The sequence below is a fragment of the Podarcis erhardii genome (genome assembly GCF_964252035.2).
Source record: "Podarcis erhardii genome assembly, chromosome: 13".
In the NCBI taxonomy this organism is placed as follows: domain Eukaryota; kingdom Metazoa; phylum Chordata; class Lepidosauria; order Squamata; family Lacertidae; genus Podarcis; species Podarcis erhardii.
The window spans coordinates 53157580-53182202 of record NC_138502.1 but is presented as its reverse complement, the minus strand read 5'-3'; the positions used below and the strand labels follow the sequence as shown (position 1 = coordinate 53182202).

The 24623-nt window shown below is 43.9% G+C and overlaps 2 protein-coding genes across 3 annotated transcripts in view; one reads left to right on the top strand and one right to left on the bottom strand.

Annotated features, from left to right (window-relative positions):
- UPP1 (uridine phosphorylase 1) overlaps positions 1–24623 on the top strand; it is a 122133-nt gene that overhangs the window by 65237 nt on the left and 32273 nt on the right. The window lies entirely within an intron of this gene.
- Positions 1356–24443, bottom strand: SUN3 (Sad1 and UNC84 domain containing 3). Of its 2 annotated transcripts, none has more exons than XM_081835104.1 (13): positions 24357–24443; positions 22013–22153; positions 21120–21217; positions 15722–15812; positions 12903–12958; positions 10806–10894; positions 7138–7166; positions 6299–6470; positions 5739–5823; positions 4784–4899; positions 3688–3855; positions 3063–3155; positions 1356–1591 (listed from the first exon to the last, which is right to left on the bottom strand). In XM_081835104.1, exons 2-13 carry the CDS (start codon positions 22126–22128, stop codon positions 1475–1477), a joined length of 1230 nt encoding a protein of 409 aa, XP_081691230.1. In that variant the 5' UTR covers positions 22129–22153; positions 24357–24443; the 3' UTR covers positions 1356–1474. The 2 variants fall into 2 exon arrangements, with proteins under 2 accessions (XP_081691230.1, XP_081691231.1); XM_081835105.1 differs by lacking the exon at positions 24357–24443 and adding an exon at positions 24165–24305.

Genomic DNA, 24623 nt, shown 5'->3' with positions numbered 1-24623 from the left:
TGGGTGATTGGCAGATAGCTGTGATGAGCCTGTTGACGACTCTTAACGACTGCAATAGGTCTTACAGGAAAAAGCAAGGGGTGAAAAGGTGAAAAATGGCTTTGTCATGTATAATGAGATAAGAATCCAAGGTCTTTGTTCAGACCAGGTTTCTCCATGGTTTTGAGTTTGGTGATAAGCAGCTTCTCTTTCCAGTCTATTTCTGAAATTCCTTTGTAGTAAAACAGCTACTTTGAGATCTTGTATAGAATGTCCTGGGAGATTGAAATGTTCTCCTACTGGTTTCTCTGTCTTGTGATTCCTGATGTCCGATTTATGTCCGTTTATTCTTTGGCGTAAGGTCTGGCCTGTTTGTCCAATATAGAGAGCTGAAGGACACTGTTGGCATTTTATGGCATACACAATGTTAGACGATGAGCAATTAAATAGTCCCGAGATGGTATGTGTGATGTTGTTGGGGCCAGTAATGGTGTTGTCCGGGTGTATGTGGCAGCAAAGTTGGCATCTGGGTTTATTGCAGGCTCTGGTGCCAGTGTCCGTGTTAGGTCTGGTTGTAGTATTATTGTGGGTTAGGAGTTACCATCTCGGGACTATTTAATTGCTCATCGTCCAACATTGTGTATGCCATCAAATGCCAACAGTGTCCTTCAGCTCTCTATATTGGACAAACAGGCCAGACCTTACGCCAAAGAATAAACGGACATAAATCGGACATCAGGAATCACAAGACAGAGAAACCAGTAGGAGAACACTTCAATCTCCCAGGACATTCTATACAAGATCTCAAAGTAGCTGTTTTACTACAAAGGAATTTCAGAAATAGACTGGAAAGAGAAGCTGCTGAATTACAACTTATCACCAAACTTAAAACCATGGAGAAACCTGGTCTGAACAAAGACCTTGGATTCTTATCTCATTATACATGACAAAGCCATTTTTCACCTTTTCACCCCTTGCTTTTTCCTGTAAGACCTATTGCAGTCGTTAAGAGTCGTCAACAGGCTCATCACAGCTATCTGCCAATCACCCATTCCCACCACCCTTCTGAGTAATACCCCTCCCCACCTTCTCACTATATAGAAGGGTCTGGTGACTTCTGTTTCAGTGTATCTGAAGAAGTGTGCATGCACACGAAAGCTCATACCAAGAACTGACTTAGTTGGTCTTTAAGGTGCTACTGGAAGGAATTTGTTTTGTTTCCACTTCATTCAGAAAAGCCTAAAAAGAAAAGCCATCCTATATGGAGGACACCTCCACCCCCTTCCCAATTTTTGTTCCCTAAAGATCTTAAAATTCAGCCATGCATTTTCCATGCAGTTATGAAAGTGACAAATAAAGCAACTTTCCACAAGCTGTTAACTGTTGCTGCATATTTCTTTTATAACTGAAAAAGGAGCACAGCAAATTCTCTTCAGTTCAGCCCTGTGAGGCTTGGGCTTTATCTCTAGACCAGCGGGCTCCCTTCGCAGAGCCTCTAGATGTACTGGAGGTTTCCATGCACCCTGAAGCGGTAAATGCAGGTGTAGCTTGGGTGTCCCCAATTGCTCAGCACTTTCAGTTTCACATAACTCATAGATTCAGACGATTCATTCTGAAAGTAAAGAAAGTAAGCATATTAATTCTTGCCCTATTGGTGCAGCTGAATGAAATTATCCATCAGTTAAGTTTTCCCTGACACAAAATATAAGATAATCATATAGCCAGACTTCCAGAAACAGACTTCTGTTTTTCTGACTTTTACCCACAAGGTATTGGTGATCATAAAGACACACAGATCACATGGGCCAAGAGTATTCATTACCGCCTCTCCTGGTATGCCCCACAGAGGAACCTACTGTAGCAGGAACCCCCCACCCCACCCCAATCATTCAGTTTGTACAAACTTCACACACACTCACACTCACACACTACATACGCTACACTTCTGTTATAAATTCATAGAAAATCAACCATACATCAGATTTGCACTGTTCCACTTTTATTTTACTCAATGAAGGAAGGACTACAAAATGGGGAAGGTTTGATACAGGGCACCATAATCCCTTCACCATCCCAGCACATCCTCAGGAGCTCTGCCCAGTTGCTATGCCAACCCTGATGATCCCAGACAGAAGACAATCAAGATGTCAAAGAACTTGCATATGGGAGTGGATTCAGCATGGACTGAAACAAAGGACACTGATCAGATCTTCCCTCAGGGGGCAGGAAACTGTGACTACCTTTTGTCTTCTGAAAATGACTCATGGGGAGGGGGAGAAGGGAACCAGCCAGGTGACAGGACACTCAGGTTACCACCACAACTCCTCCCTCAACCCCTCCTTTCTGTAATGTATGCATGATGTTTCTGGGGGTGGGCTTGACCTACAGGATGGGAATTTCAAAAGTTTTTATAAGGTCTTGCACACCATTTTTCTGTGTCTTTCCTCTCTCCTGCAAGTGAGGGGAACACCCTGTTGCAACAGTTCAATAAAGGCTAAGCCTACAGGCTGCTGATTTGCTCCAATTTACTCTGGTTGGTGTCTTTACTTTTTGTCCGAGGGAGCCCTCGGATTTTTCCGGTAACACTACAGTCTGCAAATAAAAACATCCTGAAGGTCCCAGGCCTCAGAGAGGTTAGGCTGGCCTCAACTAGAGCCAGGGCTTTCTCGGCTGCGGCTCCAATCTGGTGAAACACTCTGTCACAAGAGACTAGGGCCCTGAGGGACCTGACATCTTTCTGCAGGGCCTGCAAGACAGAGTTGTTCCACCAGGCCTTTGGTCAGGGCGCAGCCCGAATCCCTCCTCTGGCAACCTGCACAGAATTTTGCTTAATGGTTGCCATTAATTTGATTTTAATTAATTTTTATAATGAAATGTTTTTAGAATGTTGGATTATTTGATTGTTTGATTATTTGATTGTTGTTAGCCGCCCTGAGCCCAGCTTTGGCTGGGGAGGGCGGGATATAAATAAATTTTATTATTATTATTATTATTATTATTATTATTATTATTATTATTACCCAACGAGCTAACAACTGCATTTATTAGAATTTTGTGGCGATTTCCCATCATATTCAACATACCTTCAGTTGGAATGTTTGGATTAAATCTCCTTCAGTGTCATAAAGAAACTGGCCTAGGAAAGTTCCTTGCTCCTCCTTTTCCTCTTTTAGTCCCTTGAGGGGGGACAGTAAAAAGCATATCATCAGCACTCAAGAAATAGGTTAGATCAGAAAACAAATGCACAGTTTCCAATGACAACTATGCTAGCTAGCAGCCCACATATCGGCCACACTTGCTAGGGCTGATGTGATTTGTAAAGCAGCAACATCTGGAGGGCCAAAAGTTCCCCATAACTGGCACAAACCATTTACAGCATGTTTACTCAGAAGTAAGGCCTACCAACGCCCAGGTAAGTAGATCTAGGATTTACTTTTGATACATATGCTTCTGCTGTTAATGGGTTAGCAAGAACGTTCAGGACCCCTGAACTGTAGCTGCATGCACATAAGATGTTCAAAGCATTGGGAAATTATTTCAGCTAATTTCTTTAAGTTATCAATACAATTAAAAATACTACTGTTTAAATGTTATAGAGAAATGTTAAAGAGAAAAAAATCCAAGTTGCATGTTATAATAATTTCATAATTTGCTTTGAAAAATACTCATTCCCTAACTCAAATCTGAAAACTGGAATATTACACTTACATAAATGGCAAAGTCTTTGGGAGCACTAGAAATCTCTCCTGTTGGGGAGACCTTCTTAGAAATATGCTCTATTGTAACAGATTTTGGAATAATTTCCTTGGCTAGCCTGACAACCGCTTCACCTTGATTCCCAGGGAAAGACCAGCAGTTTCCAGGGTGGTAATTGGGCTGCAAGAGAGCAGAGAAATTCTGAATGGGTTATATATTATGTGGCTAAGGTTATAGGTGCTATAATTCAGCCAAAGCAAATGAATTTAAATTTGTCCATGTAGTTAAAATTGACATTAAAGGCAATTTACTTCAGGTTACGTTCCAAGGCACTGCGTGTTTAAGTGAAATCATGTATATTTGAAACACTATTGAAAAAGCCAGCAAACAGTCAAAAGTCAGACATTAAGCATCGCTGCCCCAGTGCTGTGGAACTCTCCTGCAGCAGAAATTCACTGGGCTTCCTTGCATTTGACTTTGAAATGTCTCTTGAATACTTTTTTTTATACCAGCAGGCCTATGCAGTTCTTTAAATGGTGCTTGAGTCATTCTATATTGCTTCTAAATGGATTTCTATGTTGCTGTACACTACCCCAATGTTCTGCAGTACACGGAACCCCCCCATTTACATGCGTGCAATATGTGCATGACTTTAAAAATTAAATATCCAGAGAAAACACCCCACCATTAATTTTCTTTTACCATCAATCTTTTATTTGACTTCATGCTCTGACATTTATCTTATAGCTCCCATTGTCCCTTTTCTTCGCTACTGTCGCACTCATGACTCATTTCTCAGCTTGTCTACAAAACTGCATAGCTCACACTGCACAGTTTTGAACGCTAAAAGGCAAGATGAGCCCTGAAAAAGTTGTGACTCGAGGCAATTTTCAAATTAATCATTCCTAAATCCCAGAGAATTTAGGAAACGCTCCTTAGGATTTTACAAGAGCATTGGCCTGCCAGGCATAATCAGTGACAAAGGTTTTGGACAGAAAATACTGAAAAGGAATAAAATGGTTATCGGTACATAAGTGGGAAAAGTAGTGTAGAAAGAAAATATCCAAAATAAGAAAACATGAATACTTTCTTGAAAGTTGATTTCTACCTCAAGAATTACATCTGGAGACCTCACAAAAGGAAGCATGACGAAGGACATCCAGAAGTATTTCCCTCCCTCATGGCGGTAGCTTCTAGTAGTTCTGGACTGAACAATGTTGGCACCTAAAAGCAAACAGTTGTAGAATAATACTTCTGATATTTCAGGCACACAACAGTAGTATAGCTTGTCACAGAAGACTATGCAGAGAGTCTAGGCTCTGCCAAAGTGCATGTGTGTGCTTACTTTTAGCTGTGCGAGTGGCTAATGGAGGCAGTTTGTCCACAAATGCACTTTCTCATAGTCTAGAGAAGGAAAACACACTGTGGAGATGGGAGACTACTGAAAAGGGCATTTATGCATGGGAGGAATTTTTAAAGGCTATGTCCCCAGTCAGTCTGGTAAAGGTAAAGGTAAAGGTACCCCTGCCCATATGGGCCAGTCGTGTCCGACTCTAGGGTTGCACGCTCATCTTGCTCAAGAGGCCGGGAGCCAGCGCTGTCCGGAGACACTTCTGGGTCACGTGGCCAGCGTGACTAAGCGGCATCTGGCGAGCCAGCACACACACGGAAACGCCGTTTACCTTCCCACCTATTTATCTACTTGCACTTTGACATGCTTTCGAACTGCTAGGTTGGCAGGAGCAGGGACCGAGCAACGGGAGCTCACCCCGTTGCGGGGATTCGAACCGCCGACCTTCTGATCGGCAAGCCCTAGGCTCTGTGGTTTTACCCACAGCGCTACCCGCGTCCCTAGTCGGTCTGTTAGTAATGCATAATAATAATAATCAGGAAAATGTCAGCAGGCCTTGCCCTCCCAATTTAAGGGCAGAATACTGCATCTTACTGGTGGAAACTGCTTACCAGAACCAACATCGTAATGATCACAGTGATATTGACAGAGTCCTGTGTTTGAATAACAAAAAATACCATGGGCAAGTTTGCTTAACAACTGTTTCTAATACCTGCTGATTTGAGGGCATAGTCAGGCATTTGGACGTCATCTTCATCCAGCTTTTCCATTAGTTTTTTAAGCATCTTTTCAATACTCTGTCAATGGATAAGAGGTATAATTCATTTATCATTACCACAATAGGAAAACTTTAAAGAAACAATGGGCAACCTGAAGAATAATATTAAATTGTGACTGCAGTTTTTCAGAAATAAAAAAACTATAATTATTCATTGGGGGGCAGGGGAGGCAACCTGCACCTTAGAAGGTGCAGATAATAAAGGGTTCTCGTTGGCATTTCTGTTATTGTGCCTGACTATAGCATAGGTAGAATGAGGCCGACACTCTTGCCTCCCTCCCTTGGAATGTTGCTTGTTCTTCAGCTTCATGAGATGGAAGCTAAGAAATCACAAGGCAAAAGGTTGTGCCTATGTGCTGCAGTGTGCAATGGAGTGGCATAGTGTTACCATCCAACTTATGGCACAGTTGTCAAGTAGGTATGGTACAGTTGATTAGAGTAAAATAGATACAAAAGTCTGACAGTTGTTTACAAATCACATTACTTCATCTTACCCATCTTGTAATGCCTTTGCTAGTATATCCTTCCAGTACTTTACTGACAGCATGATGGGCAATGTCCTTCATACCAGATCTCACATCATGAAGCCGCAATTGTAACTTATTCACCTGCTCCTTCAGAGGTGCAATTTCAAGTGCTTTTCTTTCCAAGATGTTATTTGCCTTGCTGGGGGAAAATAATAGAGGAAAGTACCATACAAAGCACTGTTCCTTTAGTTGTGCATATATGTTCTGGAGTGCATGTGTCTGAGGCTGCTTTGCTGCAATTCTAAGAATATTTTTACCTGCATTCTTTTATTGCTCTTGCATAAGCAAAGATGCATGTCTGGGACCTAGAAACTAAAGCATTTTAAACTTACTTTGCAGCCTGTGGTCTGTTTCATTGAAAAGGGGCCGAAATGGGGAATCAGCTGCTTCATATAGCTGAATGGAATAAAAAGTTAATATTCCTAGGCTTCATTAATCTGTCTAACAATGGGACTTAATACTCTGCTAGTAGGGCTCTCTATGTGCTAGCCCCATGTTTTTAAAACCGGCACCAGCCATTCTTTCGTTGTTAGCCCCGCCCCCCCATTAAAATATAATTAATATATCCTCTTACCAAGTCCCTTCAGACCTGGGTATGGGGAGTGCAGTTGACTAAATGGGACACAGCTGTGGGCAGCCTGAGGGCAGTCTCATAATCTTTGTGAAACTTTTGTGGGTGAGCTGTGAGTTTGTTTAGGCCCTGGGTGGGAGCCAGGAGAGAGGGGGAAGGTGTGTCAGATGGACAAGGAAATAAGTTACAGGCACTTGCCAAATATTTACATAAATTATTTTAAACTTGTTCTTACATTAGGGATCTCAGATCTTGTGTTTCACCCTGTATATAAAAAAGGGGGGAAGAAGCAAGTTTAATTAGAAACAAGCTTACACCAAAGAGATCATTGCACAAAGGCAAGAAAGTAAAATAATGGAAATAAGAGTCTCATGCTTCTCATTACACCAATATCCTATGCACATTTGGGTCCCAGCAAATGGTCTTGAAGCAACTAATGCAGTAGCTTTGTTGAGGTTAAGAGAAGTTAAACAATCCTTTGGAGGGGTAAGCAGCTCTAAGTGGAATATAAGCAAACTAACTCTTATTCTGAGTAAACATGTTTAAATTGGATTTTATAATTACCCCCCCCCCCCATTTTTAAATAATTCAGCCACTGATGCCAAAGACAAAACACCCAGTGGCTTTTGGGTAGGGTCAGATCTAAGTAGCCCATGCCAGAAAATCTTGGTGCAGGAAAAAATGCTGGGCCATACTAAACAATATGCTAACTGAATTAATGTAGCTGATCTGGTTTGGCCCTTAGAGCAGTGGTGTGTGGTGAAATTTTTTGTAGGGTCACAGAGGCACCAGCTTGCAAGGGTGATGGGGGGGGGGCAGCATCGCATGCCTGCATGAGCCTCGCACCTCCTTCCCTAAGCTGGGCAGAAGCTTCATGGGCTTTGGGAAGGAGGCGCCAGGCCTCTGGCAGGATGCAGAAGGGCTCTTGGACCTCGTTGGAGCATCAGGCCTCCCCAGGAGGGCTGTGCTATATCATCTAATACCAGTTACAGATAGGTAGCCGTGTTGGTCTGCCATGGTCAAAACAAAATAAAATTTTTTTTCTTTCCAGTAGCACCTTAAAGACCAACTGAGTTAGTTCTAGGTATGAGCTTTCGTGTGCATGCACAGTGTGCATGCACACGAAAGCTCATACCTAGAACTAACTCAGTTGGTCTTTAAGGTGCTACTGGAAAGAAAAAAAATTTTATTTTATCTAATACCAGGTTTTAGATCAAATTGTGATAATCGTTTTTTTAAAAAATGTGCTTGCAATTTATCGCATATCGTGTTTTTTGTGGTATTAAAAAAATCACAGTACTGGAAAAACCAGGAAGCCGATGCTTCTTCCTGTGGATGCTAACTCCATCTCGGTCAGCTCTTCCCTGCCTCCCGCAGCAGCAAGAAATTGCTACGAATGACTGCAGCCGGCTGAGTGAAATATCGCCCAGCAGAGCTTTGAGAACCGGTTAGCTCTCCGCCTCCCTGTCTAGCCAGCCAGCCGGCAAGCAGCGACCTCTTCCCGCCAGGCTCCTGCTTCAGGGCGCCAGGCTGGGAGTTGGCTTCAAGCCGGCAGTTCAGACTTCGGGAGCCCCTTCCTTTGGCATTTGGCCCTCTTCTGCCACCCCCCTCCACCTGCCTGCGTGTCCGGGTGTCTGCCCCCCTCCCGATGGCGGGGTGGGGGGGCGCAGCCACCAGCCGGGCTAAAAGCACAGCGTTTTTTATTAACCCAGCCAACAGTCCTCACTTTGTTTTCTGTAAGCTGCAGCCGCCCCCTTGTTAAAACTGCCCTGCTTGGGGGGTGGGATGGTGTCTCCCTGACTCCCCCAGTGATGCTTCTTTCGGAGCCAGGCCAGGGCTGCGCAGAGGCTGCTTGAGCTCAGTCTCTCTCCCCTCCTTGCTCTGTGAATGAGCCCCAATTCGCCTTCCCTGCCTCTCTCTCTCTCTGTGTTTTCAGATGTTTCTTCAGAATAAAAAAAAGGGGGGGGGGAACACCCAGTGTTTGTTGTGTGTGCCTTTCTTTGGGGTAGAAGCAGCCCACGCTGCCAGCCCCAAGTTAACTCTGTGAGTCTTTGGCTCTTCCCTCCCCTGACGCCAACAGGAGGGAAATACGCTCTTGAGATGCTTGTTGGCTTGCAAGTTGCTTCAGAGTAAAAGGAACCCCCCCCCCTTTGCGTTTGAGCCTCTTCTGGGTCTCCCCCCCTCCTTATGCTGCTCATTTTCTCCTAGATGGCTACGCCAAGAGTGGACACTTACAAATGCCCTCGGATGGGGTGGAAGGTGCATTAGGCATCCTTCCCAATGTTGAAAGAGCTTGCAAATAAGTTTTTGGCTATCCCAAGAACAAGTGTGCAATCTGAAAGTGTGTTCAGCTTGGCTGGCAATGTTCTTCAGATACAAAGGGCATCACTACTGCCACAGAATACCAAAATGCAAATTTCACTTGCAAAAAAAACACACAAAAAAACAAACATTTCATTTAATAATTTTGTTCTGTAAAATTTTACCCATGGTTTCCGGTTTGGCCTGGTTTATAAAAGAAATGCAAATTTTCCTCACAATTAAAATATAAATTTTGTTTATATTTTGTTCTGCTAAAATTTATCCATTCCATTCTTTCTATTTTGGCCTCGATTAGAAAAGAAAATTAACAAACAATCAAATAACTGGTGTTGCGCGATGTATACATTCAACTAAGACTCGATAGTGAATTATATTTGAGTATCTAAAAGTGTGACACTGAATTTGCTTTTTTCTTGTTTAGTAATGTAATTAAATTTTTAGGGAACCTTTGGTATCTATGCTACTAATTACTTCCACAGCTTTAATTTTAGAGAAAATGTACTATTATTGGTACAGTAGTACTATAACATAACAGTTGTAACAATATGTTAAGTAAAATTTTATCAGTTTTAGAGTTAGACCCATAAGTAATAGCAGTTGCCAGCACCATGTTCACCTCTACATAGCTCCAGCCTTATTTTAGATATCGTAATGTTGAAAACCAGGTATCGCCCAGCCCTACTCCCTACCTAAGCTGGGCAGAAGTTTCCTGGAAGGAGGCTCAAGGCTTTAATACTTTTAATACTCTAATTTACCAGGAACATTTAGTGGACTAGGCTAGTCCCCCTAGTCCATTGACCGCATGCCACTGCCGTGGAGATAGTCCTCATTGCATTCACCCCCGTACTAAGGTATTTCCTCAAAGTTCAAAATCAGAAGGTTCTGCAGCTGACCTATAATCTGCCTTTAGTGCAGGGATCTTGCCAGTACAAACGTGATTTTAAAAAAAGCTAATGCAAGCATCACTGAATGCTCACAAAGGTAAGGTGCTCTGAGGATGAGACTCCCTAATATTAGCCAAGCTGGAAATCTTTGGCTTTGCCAAAATTAGGGTCGCCACCTTTTTTACTGGCCCTGCTCTTATGCATTTAAACTGACATAAGCTGGTAAGCTGTCCCTGGCATGAAGTCAGAAAAAGCTTCACTGCAGTGCTATTTTTCGAAAGAAATAGTTGCTGGAGCTCACCATGAACTTTCCTCTTGTTCTTTTAGAACGGCAATGGCACCCACCTGAGATGTGCCAGAGTTGAGCTCTAGTGAGCTCCGGCTGGAAAAAAAGCCCTGCTTCACTGGCTTAGGTATGCTAAATGCTTTAGTTGAGATTTCTGCATAGCAGGGGGTTGGACTCGATAACTTTGGGGTCCCTTATGGTTCTATGAAACAGATGCAGGATTAGAAAAAGGTGTAATCCTGCTCTCAACACAAAAGAGATCATAAGACATTCTGTCTGTGAAACCTTCAAGGACAGCATTTGTTCTGGCTGCAAATTGAAATGAGATAATGCATAAACATAATATGTGCACTATAATTTCTCCTATTTTACCTAGGGAGATTGTTGTAACAAAGCAAAACAAAAAATCACCTGGATGAGATCACAAATAGAGAAGTCCCTCCATTCTTCTCCAAAAATCTGAAATTTATTTCCATCAAATAGTCCCATGTAGGTAGCACCTATTAATAATAGTAATAAAAACCCTCTTTGTATTAACAAGATTGATTATTTTCTTCTTTCTCAGCAGATTAAACATGGCAACAATCTCAGTATGTCATCCTACATGGCGGTGATTTTTTTCTAGAAAAATAGGTGCCAGCACTAACCATGAAGTTGTTGCAGTACCTCCTGAAAAAAGTGCTGCTACATGGGTAGGTTAGCCTTTAGCTTACCCATAACATGGCTTTATCTGTTTCTTTTATTTCACACATTGTGTTCCCAAGTAAAACACTTGGAGCAGTGCAGGGGTTAAGAATGCAGAAGCCAGGCAAGAACAAAGGCTCTCTCATCAGCACTAGCGGAAACCAGAGTTAAGGTAACTAGACTGAGTACTGGGTCAGGACTGTGGAGAATAGAGTTCAAATCCCTTTGCGTAGCCAGGGAGCCAAAGGGGGTTCTTAAGCCAGTTGCTATCTGCACATGCTACTCAGGGTAGCCTTGAACCATAACTCAACTTTTAGACTTTTCCTTTCATAAGAATAAGGCCATCATGTCACCCAAATTGTTTTCCACCCAATTCACCATGAGGGAAGGAAATGGCATACACTGGACATCAGGCGGGGCCTCAGGGTGTACCTGACTTACACAGAGCCCTTAAGAAAATCAGAATCCTTGTCTGCCTCCTTCAAACAGGAGTCCCTGAGTAGGAAGGTACCTTGACACTATCAGCAGGTCAGGCAGGGACTGAATCATGCTTGCATACCAGGCAAAAGCCCAGAGTCCTCCAACAGGCATCAATATCACTTAGTGTGTGGAATCACCACCACAGCTTTACACACCTGCACCCCGCTAGAATCTATATGCAGGGTAATCACCTGGGCTCACCTGTCCACCTTCGCTTAAGTGGACAAATGTGCTTCTGCAGAAGCAGCTTCTGGCAGGAAGATGTTCCAGTGGGTTGTGGCTTAGGTTCTCCTCCCACATGGAGCAGCAGATGAAAACGGGTTTGCATCCTGTTCCTGTCAGATCCACCTTGTACGCACCCCACCTAGCTCAAACCTAGGATTAGGGGGCAGCTTCTCTCAATCTGCATTTGCACAGTACTCTGGAAAGGTCAGACAACTTTACTATCCTCTACCTGCCGCTAGCAGCTTTGCTCATATCTGGCGGTTACAGGAAGGCCACCTCCCATTCTGGCTGGTCTTAGCAATGTTTTATTTTTTAAAAAAATTAGCCTGCCTCTAGAAGATGAGTTAATTCATTCATGTATGTGCCATTCTATGCTGACCAGAAAGACATTTCACAGTAACTCCAACTTTCCATTCCCTGCTCTATAAAACATGTTATTAAATCACATGAGTAATAGCTAATACATAAAAGGACAGGTAACCAAAGTCCTCTTTGTGCCCATCAATTTAAGGTTACTATCCTCAGCATGCTGACAAACCTGCAATTCTAAACACACTTCATAGTGAGTAGGCCCCACTGGGAGTTACTTGCGAACAGACGTGCATAGGCTAGTGAAAGGTAAAGGTAAAGGACCCCAGGATGGTTAAGTCCAGTCAAAGGCGACTATGGGGTTGCGGCGCTCATCTCGCTTTCAGGCTGAAGGAGTTGGCGTTTGTCCAGACAGCTTTCCAGGTGATGTGGCCAGCAGGACTAAACCATTTCTGGCACAATGGAATACTGTGACGGAACCCAGAGCACATGGAAATGCCATTTACCTTACTGCCACTGCGATACCTATTTATCTACTTGCACTGGCATGCTTTCGAATTGCTAGGTTGGCAAAAGCTAGGCCAGAGCAATGGGAGCTCACTCCATCGTGGGGATTAGAACCACCAACCTTCCGATCGGCAAGCCCAAGAGGCTCAGTGGTTTAGACTACAGTGCCATCCACGTCCAGCATAGACTAGTACAGTAAGTTCCACTGAATTATGTGAATCTTATGTCCTTGTAAACATGGCTAGCCATAATGTACACCAGTGCATACTCAGTGTATACTTAGCCCCGTAGGAAGAAGCGCACCAAAAAACAGTAGGAACAGGGTCACCCAAGACACAACTTTCTGAGCAGAGCTCGCCCTGCAAAGCAACAAAGAGAATTATTCTAGAATTACATTCTAGTCATATAAAACTTTGAACAAACAGCTAAGTTAGCTACTCCAACTTAGACACCCCAGAAAGCCCAGACTGTTGGTTCTATTATGGGCTTGATGCTGTTTACTGCTTTCAGGTATACTGTACAATATTCTGGTTCTAATTTCAATAAGATGGCTCCTCCAGATTTTTCAAGCATTCACTCCAATTTGCTTGAACAAATCTTACTCATCCTGTCTTTATTGAGCTTTCATTTTGATTTGTTTGCAGGGAGGTTATACAACAATGAACATTCATTCTGATTTTCTGGTGGGGTGTTTTTACATTTCCATTTATCATTTGTTCATTCTGCACTTGTCAATGTATTTCCTCACCACTTTCCTGCTTCTTTTTTTAAAAATGTGGAGACAGGAGACAGTGCTTTAAATGTTCAAATCTAAATTTCCTGGTATGCACTTCAATCTCCTGCAAAATAGTGACAGTTTAGAGGCATCTAGCTTGATAGTGAAATAGAGTTAGTGGATGCAACCTGGAGAAGTTCCCTTTAGCTTTTAAAGCCTGCCTCCTTCTCAACCCCAATTAAGTGTTAGAAAAGCTCATGGAGAAATTGGCAGAACACATTTCCCCTGTTTTGAATGAATCCTGTTTCTGCACAAAAGCATTCATTGGCCGGCACAAGTGCATATATCTGGAGCGACTCTCCAAACTAGGGGTGGCTGGCATCGCTTTGTGGTGGTTCCAGTCCTACTTGGATGGTCGTTCCCGGAGGGTGTGACTTGGGGAGTGCTTTTCAGCCCCGTGGAACCTTCAATTTAGGGTTCCGCAGGGCTCAATCCTATCCCCCATGTTGTTTAACTTCTACATGAAATCGCTGGGTGGGGTTATCCGGAGGTTTGGAGTACATTGTCAGCAGTATGCTGATGACACTCAGCTCTGTTTCTCCTTTACATCTGCAGTGCAAGTGCTGGACCAGTGTCTTGCCTCGGTCATGGACTGGATGAGAGCCAACAAAGGGAAGCTCAATCCAGATAAGACAGAGGCCCCGTTAGTGGGGCATTCCCTAGACCAGATGGGTGGGAGATCACTTGCTCTTGATGGGGTTACACTTACTCTGAAGGAGCAGGTTCGTAGCTTGGGGGTCCTCCTGGATCCTCGAGGCTCAGGTGGCCTCAGTGGCCCGGAGTGCCTTCCATCAGCTTCGGCTGGTGGCCCAGCTACGCCCCTATCTGGACAGGGACAGCCTGACTACTGTTCTCTATGTTCTGGTAACCTCAAGGTTAGATTACTGAAATGTGTTATAAGTAGGGCTTCCTCTGAAGATGGTTCGGAAACTTCAGATGGTGCATAAATTTGGTGGCCAGGTTGCTCACCAGAGGAAGACGGTTTGAGCATCGTACACCGATCCTGGTCCAATTGCATTGGCTACCAATTTGTTTCCAGACCCAATTCAAAGTGCTGGTTTTGACCTATAAAGCCTTAAACGGCTCAGGACCACAATACCTCAAGGACCGCCTGCTTCCATATGAACCTACCCGAACCCTGAGATCATCTTCTGAGGCCCTTCTTCATGTGCCTCCTCCTCAAGAGGTCCGGAGGGCGGCAACATGAGAACGGGCCTTTCTCTGCAGTGGCTCCCCAGTTGTGGAATGCTCTCCCCAGGGAAGTTCACTTGGTGCCTTCATTGTACACCTTGAGGTGCCTAGCAAAAACGTTTCTTTTTAACCAGGCCTTTGGTTGATCTGATTGACATCCGATGCTCTTTTAAATTGTGGTTCTTTTTTGGTGTGTGCGTGTGTGTGGGGGTGTTATTGGGTTGTTGTTTTTATTTTGATTATATATACTGTGGTTTTTATGTTGCTCTTTTCTGTGAACTGCCATGAGACCTCTTTATATATACGGTAGTATATAAATTCAATAAATAAGAATAAGCATGCATCATTGTTCGTTCCTGTGGATATCTCTGTGCAGGTGGAGGACTCAAACTGAGGAACCAGGTATTGCTTACTCCTTTGTCAGTCCCCCTTTGTACTGGTACATCAGTGCAGTGCAATGTATCACCAATATTAATACCTTGCAAAGTACAAAAATGGCACAGCGGCATGGTGCTAACACATGGCAAAATACTTTGCATGCCTCAGAAGGGATTCCACTTGTTACAAAGAACGTGATTTTTCCTTCCAATGCAACAGAAGCCGTAGCGGCCCTAATCTGGATCACGACTGTGGTAAAGGGTTGAAGCCTCTCCTGCTCCTGCAACCCTCCTGATCCTGATAAGCATCTCCAGTAATGTAATGTAGTAATGAAAGGGGAGGGGAACCACATGATTAACATCACATCAAATTTGACTGTAGGCTGTACCATAATTTGTTACTCCAGTTATTATGTTATGTTCCACCTCACAATGTGGTCCCTAAATATTCCTGGGTGGTCCGCACAATAAGGGATGTGTATTCTTCACTGGGCGATCTCCAGTCATCTCAGGCAGCGGACGGGAGCACAGGCAGCATCTGTGCTGGCCCAGGTGTGAACGAAGTGGAGTTAGTTTACTAGTGGGTCTTGAAAGGATGAGTAGGTTTACTTGTGGGTCTTGCTTAAAAACATGGGAAAGTACTGTGTTACAGTGCAATTCTAACCATTAGAAATAAATCATATTAAATTCAGTGGGGCTTACTCCTGGGAAAATGGGGTTAGGATTGCAGCCTTTTTTCAGTTTGTTATTCAGAAAACATTCCCGCCCCTCATATTTACCTTGATAAAGTGATGCAGACTCTTTGCACTAAGCAAAATGGAGTCATTAGGCTCAGCCCTATCAAATTACAGATGAGTCTAGTGAAACTTTCTGGAAAATACACACAAGAGGACAAATAAACAATGCAACACATCGTCAGAATGACTTTACAAAGCTCATGCTATGCAATTTCATGTTTGCTGTATTGGTCGTATTTATTCAGCAGATGCAGTTAATTTGTTAAGACCATACTTGCTGGCAGTTTTCCAGGAAAATGGGGAGGGGGTATATCGAAATCAATAGGAATTGAATGTGCTTAACTTTCATGAGATCACACCTTATATTACAGACATACTAGTGAAAATTACTGGAACATAATTTACAATTTGTTTTTTATAAATTGAAAAGATATAGCAAAGCTAACCTATAACGGGAGCCAAGTATGGGAAATGTAATTTTCCCACAGCTGAAGAATCTCTTATTTCTGTGAAATTCTAATTGTATTTATTGCCCTTATCCAACACAGATCCATTCTTCAGTATGTAACCTCAATGCAATTATTTCAAAAGAAATGTTCTCCATTTTCAATCATGCTATTGTATTGACAAGCTGTTTGAACTAATGTTTATTAGCCTCTTTAATCAAGATTTGAAAAACAAAACAAAATCCAAGATTAAACTCTTTAGTCACCAGAAAAAAATATGAAAGTTTATGTCAACCAACTCCCCCACAGAAATGCTGCAAACCCATAGCATTATGAAAACAGACAGTAAATTTGGATAAAAAAAGAAAATATGTAATTGTAGTGGCCCAATATGACTTTAGAACAGTCACAAAATGAGCTCTTGAGCTTCCAAAAATATTATTTCAAAATAAAAGGATAAGAGCAAAAAGAAACACTGTTTCAAGGGACAAATTACTTTAATTTAGTCAACCTGACAATTTTGAATCATTTTTTCTTATTATGCTTTGGTATTTTTTGTTTGTTACACAGGACTGGAGGATGTGAAATAGTGAAGGAAATCTTAGAATCATAGAATCCTAGAGTTGGAAGAGACCACAAGGGCCATCGAGTCCAACCCCCTGCCAAGCAGGAAACACCATCAGAGCACTCCTGACATATGGTTGTCAAGCCTCTGCTTAAAGACCTCCAAAGAAGGAGACTCCACCACACTCCTTGGCAGCAAATTCCACTGTCGAACAGCTCTTACTGTCAGGAAGTTCTTCCTAATGTTTAGGTGGAATCTTTTTTCTTGTAGTTTGGAACCATTGCTCCGTGTCCGCTTCTCTGGAGCAGCAGAAAACAACCTTTCTCCCTCCTCTATGTGACATCCTTTTATATATTTGAACATGGCTATCGTATCACCCCTTAAGCTCCTCTTCTCCAGGCTAAACATGCCCAGCTCCCTTAGCCGTTCCTCATAAGGCATCGTTTCCAGGCTTTTGACCATTTTGGTTGCCCTCCTCTGGACACGTTCCAGTTTGTCAGTGTCCTTCTTGAACTGTGGTGCCCAGAACTGGACACAGTGCTCCAGGTGAGGTCTGACCAGAGCAGAATACAGTGGCACTATTACTTCCCTTGATCTAGATGCTATACTCCTATTGATGCAGCCCAGAATTGCATTGGCTTTTTTAGCTGCCGCGTCACACTGTTGGCTCATGTCAAGGTTGTGGTCAACCAAGACTTCCTAGATCCTTTTCACATGTACTGCTCTCAAGCCAGGTGTCACCCATCTTGTATTTGTGCCTCTCATTTTTTTTGCCCAAGTGCAATACTTTACATTTCTCCCTATTAAAATTCATCTTGTTTTTTTAGGCCCAGTTCTCTAATCTGTCAAGGTCGTTCTGAAGTGTGATCCTGTCTTCTGGGGTGTTAGCCACCCCTCCCAGTTTGGTGTCATCTGCAAATTTGATCAGGATGGCCTTGAGTCCATCATCCAAGTCGTTGATAAAGATGTTGAATAAGACTGGGCCCAAGACAGAACCCTGTGGCACCCCACTAGTCAATCTTCTCCAGGATGAAGAGGAACCATTGATGAGCACCCTTTGGGTTCGGTCAGTCAGCCAGTTACAAATCCACTGAGTGGTAGAATAGTCAAGTACCCATTTTACCAGCTTCTTTACAATAATATCATGGGGCACCTTGTCAAATGCCTTGCTGAAATCAAGGTAGGCTATATCCACTGCGTTCCCTTCATCTACCAGGCTTGTAATTCTGTCAAAAAATGAGATCAGGTTAGTCTGACATGACTTATTTTTCAGAAATCCATGCTGACAATTGGTGATCACAGTATTCCTTTCTAGGTGCTCACAGACTGATTGCTTAATGATCTGCTCCAGAATCTTCCCTGGTATTGATGTCAGACTGACTGGGCGGTAATTATTTGGGTCCTCTCTTTTCCCCTTTTTGAAAATAGGGACAACATTTGCCCTCCTCCAGTCTGCCGGGACTTCGCCTGTTCTCCAGGAATTCTCAAAGATGACTGCCAGTGGTTCTGAGATCACATCTGCCAGTTCTTTTAATACTCTTGGATGCAGTTCATCTGGCCCTGGAGACTTGAATACATCTAAACTAGCCAAGTATTCTTGTACTATCTCCGTAGTTATTCTGGGCTGTGTTTGCTCTGCTGAATCATTTGCTCCAAATTCTTCAGGTTGGGCATTGTTTTCTTTATCGGAGAAGACTGAGGCAAAGAAGGCATTGAGGAGTTCAGCCCTTTCTGTGTCCCCTGTTTGCATTTCACCATCTTCTCCTCTGAGTGACCCCACTGTTTCTTTGTTCTTCCTTTTGCTACGAACATACCCATAAAAGCCTTTTTTGTTGCTTTTAACCTCTCTAGCAAGCCTGAGTTCATTCTGTGCTTTAGCTTTTCTGACTTTGTGTCTACACGTGCTGGCTATTTGTTTGAATTCCTCTTTGGTGGTTTCCCCCCTTTTCCATTTTTTGTACACATCCTTTTTTAATCTTAACTCAGTTAAAAGTTCTTTAGATAGCCACCCTGGCTTCTTTAGGCACCTTCCATGTTTCCGTCTCATTGATATTGCCTGAAGTTGTGCTTCTACTATCTCCCTCTTAACAAACTCCCAGCCATCATGAACTCCCTTTCCTTTTAGTATTACTGTCCATGGGATCTCACCCAGCACTTCCCTAAGTTTCATGAAGTCGGCTTTCTTAAAGTCAAGAAATTGAGTCCTAGTATGCTTGGCTGCTCCTTTCCGCTGTATAGTAAACTTCAGAAGAGCATGATCACTCGCGCCTAATGATCCTTCCACTTCTAACCCACTAACCAGGTCATCAACATTGGTTAGGACCAGATCTAAAATGGCTGTTCCTCTTGATGCTTCTCCCACTTTCTGGGCAACGAAGTTGTCTGCAAGGCCAGTGAGGAATCTGTTTGACCTTATGCTCTTGGCTGAGTTTGACATCCAGCAAATATCTGGGTAATTGAAGTCCCCCATTACTACTATCTCCCTTCCTTTTCATGCTTGACCATCTGTTCCAGGAAGGCATCATCTATGTCCTCCGTTTGGCTTGGGGATCTATAGTAAACTCCCACAATGAGGTCCCTGTTATTCTTCTCTCCCTTAATTTTGACCCAAATGCTCTCACTTTGGCTTTTAGGTTCTAAATCTTGGATCTCTTCACAGGTATACACATCCGTAACATATAACGCCACTCCTCCTCCTTTCTTGTCTGGTCTGTTTCTCTGAAATAGATTGTATCCCTCCATTATTACATTCCAGTCGTGGGACTTATCCCACCAGGTTTCAGTGATGCCTATTATGTCATATTCAGATTGCTGTACCAAGAGCTCAAGCTCATCTTGTTTATTTCCCATGCTTTGCGCATTAGTGTACAGACACTGAAGTCCATTAATCATTCCCCTGTGTCTCTTATTTAAGGATTTTTTCTTCCCACCACTAGGTCTGCATGCTGTTTGCTCCATTTGGTCTATGACATTTAGATGATCATCTTCATCAATTGATAGACTCCTACCTTCAGGAGCACTGTCTCCCTCCCCCACATTAGTCAGTTTAAAGCCCTCCTGATGAGGTTTCTGAGATTTTTGGCAAAAACATTCCTCCCAACTGTTGTGAGGTGCAGCCCATCGCTTGCCAGAAGTCCATCTTCAAGAAACTGCAGTCCGTGATCTAAGAATCCAAACCGTTCCTGTTTACACCATTTGCGAAGCCAGCTGTTCACTTCCACTATTTTTCCCTCTCCCCCTGGGCCATGTCATTCAACTGGGAGGACAGATGAAATGACAATTTGTGCATTTAATTGCTTCAATTTCCTGCCCAGAGCCTCATAGTCTCTTTTGATCTTCTGGAGGCTATTGCTTGCAGTGTCATTGGTTCCCACATGAACCAAGAGGAAGGGGTATTTGTCAGTGGGTTTTATGATTCCTTGCAGTCGTTCAGTTACATCTTGGATCCTAGCCCCGGGGAAACAGCACACTTCCTGATACATCTTGTCAGGCCCACAGATCACTGCTTCTGTTCCCCTCAGTTGGGAATCCCCTATCACCACTACACGCCTCCTCTTAGGTTTGGTCGAGGTTCTTCCGTGAGCTGTCCGTTCCAAGGTCGCCTGCACATTCCCTGAGGACTGACTTTGCTGCTCGTCTTCATATACCTGATCGACTGTAATGAGGGAGAGATCCTCAAATGGAGTCTGCTCTTCGTCTTCCATGCTAGGGGAGAGGACCTCAAAGCGACTGTGTATTTCTAAACAATCAGAGCGAACCCTGGGCCTCCTGCTTCTTTGAGTCACGTTTCTCCATATATCTGGCTCCTGTGTTGGTGAACTAGCCTCTTTCTCAGGGGAGTCCCCTGTCTCCTCCTTGGTGGAGACGGTGTGCTCTGTTGCTTCCAAGAAGAGCTCCAGCTCTCCAATTCTTTGGAGCGTAGCTACACGTTCCTCCAGTTGCTGGACTTTGTCTTTTAAGAGGGCAATCAACATGCAATTGCTGCAGGTAAAGCTGCCTGCAACCTTTGGCAAGATGGCAAACATTGCGCAGGAACTGCAGGCGACTGCAGCTGTTCCCTCACTCTCCATCTTGAGAACGTGTCCTTGGGGGTGGCTACAGCGGTCCTCCATCATAAGAAGCATGCAGACAGGAAAAATAACTCCCCCCCAAAAAACCCTAGGTCTCCCCCAACAAACGTTTGAGACTAGCTCCCCTAAATCTAAAAGATGGATCAAACACAAAGAAACACACACACGAGAAAACCCTTTTTGCTCCTTCTTCAGCTGCTGCCCTGCAAGCTCTGATAAGCTCCTCCCACAGCTAATTACCTGCCTCAACAGAAACCCTGCCCCCTCTTGTCAACATGTTGGTTCAACATCTGGGTTCACAAACCATAAAAAATGCAAAAGCCCCCTTATAAGTGAGTAATAACTACAACTGAACTTACTCTTGGGTGGGCATGGACACTGAACATTTTTCCCTTTATGAGAGAAGAGAGGGTGGCTGTTGGTGCAGCTGCAAGGTGATTTTTTTCCTTGGGACAAACTACAAAATGAAAAAAAGTGTTAGAGCTCAAGAAATGCCCAGGTGGATTTGACCAAAAGTCTTGTGTTCCGATGCTTCTGGAAGAACCTAAGCAGGGCATGAAGGTGATGTTCATCCTCAGCATCTGCTGTTCAGAATATACTGCTTCTATACACACAGATTAATTTAGCTGCTATGGCTGGTACATCCCTGAAAGGCTAAGCTTATTCCGTTCTTTTTAAAATCCATTTAATCTACAGGTCACAATTTCGTCTGTCCTGAACCTGAATGAGCTCCATTGAATGACCCCAGCTTCTAAATTATGAGGAGGTTCTGTTTTATTGGACTAATTTTACCCGTCTTTACCTATGTATTGCTTTTGATATTTCTACATTGTTTCATGGCATCTTGGATGCTAACACAGACATTATAAGAAATATAAATAAATAATTAGAAAGGAAAACAAGTTTTTTATCCACTATCTATAGCAGGGTGGTGCAACCTCTCAGACACAAGAACATGAAAGGCACACACTGAATTAAATTTCCATATTGTAAATTAAAGTGTTTGTGTTATAGTTAATGTTATTTAAAATATTTAATTAAATATATATAAGTAAATACATGTAATAGATTTAATATCCTTAAATAACATGACATACAAAGTAATGTCTGTGCCATGCAGTCCCCAGCCCCAAGCTACTACAGCTGGACAGCTATTTGGGAAGAATAAAGAGAGAACATTTCACCACATTTGTCATATTGTATGTTTCTTGAATACTGAAATAAATTAGTTAATATTCAAAATCATGCATACCTCTCCAAAAGTTGTTGGGTGTCAGCGTCTGAGGTGTCATTGTCACAGCCATTGTTTGCTTCATTAGAGTCTTCTGTTGAATAGATATTCCCTGAGCTCTTTGGGATTCTGTACATATTTTTATGCGCTTACTCCTTGATGCTAAAATAATATGAATAAGGAAATATATAAAAGGGAACTAAAAAGAACTGCACCGTAAAGGTAAAGGTACCCCTGACCGTTAAGTCCAGTCGTGGACGACTCTGGGGTTGCAGTGCTCATCTTGCTTTACTGGCTGAGAGAGCCGATATTTGTCCGCAGACAGCTTCCGGGTCATGTGGCCAGCAGGACTAAGCCGCTTCTGGCGAACCAGAGCAGCACACGGAAACCCCGTCACAGGGATTTGAACCGCTGACCTTCTGATCGGCAAGCGCACCACCCACGTCCCTAATTGCAGGGTATACTGACCTAAAATAGCTAACAATGTGCCGTTTTAAATGTGGGTGAAATGTTCATAACTGTATATATAAACCATATGTCTGAAACACCGCAGAAAAGGTCCTGAATAAATTGACCTCAAATACTTCTCTGCAACATCAAAGTGGAAAACCTCCCCATTGTCTCTTTCCTCACAAATCCTGTCCTCACAAATCCTGTGTTAAGGGCACATTCAAGATATGAACAGGGTGTGCGACTGTGACCTAGGTTCTAGGGCTTGCCAATCGGAAGGTCAGCGGTTCGAATCCCTGTGACGGGGTGAGCTCCCGTTATTCGGTCCCTGCTCCTGCCCACCTAGCAGTTTGAAAGCACATCAAAGTGCAAGTAGATAAATAGGTACCGCTCCAGGTGGGAAGGTAAACGGCGTTTCCGTGCGCTGCTCTGGTTTGCCAGAAGCGGCTTAGTCATGCTGGCCACATGACCCGGAAGCTGTCTGCGGACAAATGCTGGCTCCCTTGGCCTATAAAGCGAGATGAGTGCCACAACCCCAGAGTCGTCCGCGACTGGACCTAATGGTCAGGGGTACCTTTACCTTTACTTTAATAACAAAAGAGTGGCCAAAACCCAAATAATGCAATCAGGTAACTTGCCAGACAGGAGATAAACAACACACTCAGGATTCTGTTTTAGACCACCCCTTCTGTGATGTATGTATGATGTTTCTGGGGGTGGTCTAGAGTTTGAAGGTGGGCAATTTAAAAAGTCTATATAAGGGGTTGCACGCCCCCCGTGTGCGTGTGGGGAGAACCCTGTTGCAACAGCTTTAATAAAGATCAGGCTTACTAGCTGCCTTGCTTCTCAATAAAAAAATTCCTTCCAGTAGCACCTTAAAGACCAACTGAGTTAGTTCTAGGTATGAGCTTTCGTGTGCATGCACACTTCTTCAGATACACTGTGTATCTGAAGAAGTGTGCATGCACACGAAAGCTCATACCTAGAACTAACTCAGTTGGTCTTTAAGGTGCTACTGGAAGGAATTTTTTTATTTTGTTTTGACCATGGCAGACCAACACGGCTACCTATCTGTAATTGCTTCTCAATATTCTCTGGTTGGCCTCTGTTATTTTCTCCTACCAATAGGGAACCTATAAAAAGGAATCTATATGGGCTCTTGGGTACCCCAAGGGAAAAGGAGGTTTTTTACTTATATCAGTGTGAATGAAAAACATGTCAAACATGACATTACTATTATTGGAGGGGCACTTTCTACTTGAAATTAGACTTGCAAAAAGCATTTCTTCACCTTAAGCCGGACCTAAAATTACAACAAAAGTATAATTTCCTGAAACAAGTAATCAAACAAAAGTAAATTTAAAGGAATCCTGTTGAAGTTTTACATATCAAAACTGCTTGAAAGGATTTGTACAGAACCAAGAAGAGGGGTCGCAAAAAGCCTCAAAGAGACCAATAGATAGATATATTTAAGGAAACCAGACTTGGTCTTGGTTGATCTTAATGGAAGTGCAGCGGCAGCATGCGGTCACGCCGGCCGGCCCCTGGGCTCTGGCCCCTGGCCCCTGGGCTCTGGCCCCTGGGCTGGGGCCTGCACAGAGGTGGCCGACAATGTTGTGGGTGCCCCCTGGGTGTGGGGCCAGCGCTTTGTCACTCCTGTTTCATAGAAGAAGCCGAGCTTTCTTGGCGTGAGAGCTTCTGGTGGGGACAAGATTAAGATCACCTCTCAGCAGTGTGTATATGGGGGCACACACGAGTGCTGGCTGTGCACGTGTGAATCCAGCTACACCCTCGTGGTAACGCGGTCCTGTTCGGACAAGCCCCCTCGGAGGCTAAGGGAGTTGAGGTGACTTCCACCTGCCTCGGGGCGACTCCAGGGCTTCGCCCTTTGGCAACCCGCTTGGAGGCGGCTCACCTCGCCGGCTGAGGAAGCCCCCTGCCACTGGGGTGGCCCTCCGTGGGGCGCCGGCGAGACCCCTCTCTCGCTCGCTCGCTCGCTCGCCGGCTGGCTGGCTGGCTGGCTCTCCCTCCGGCCGCCTCGCCTCCCTCCCTCCCCCGCTCGGCCTCCCGCTCCCGGGGCGCGCGAAGCCGCCGTTGCCGGGCGACGGGATTGTTTGCGGCCTCCTCCGCCTCCGCCTCTGGGTCGCTTTCGCGGCGGCGGCGGCGGCGGCGGCCTCCCGTC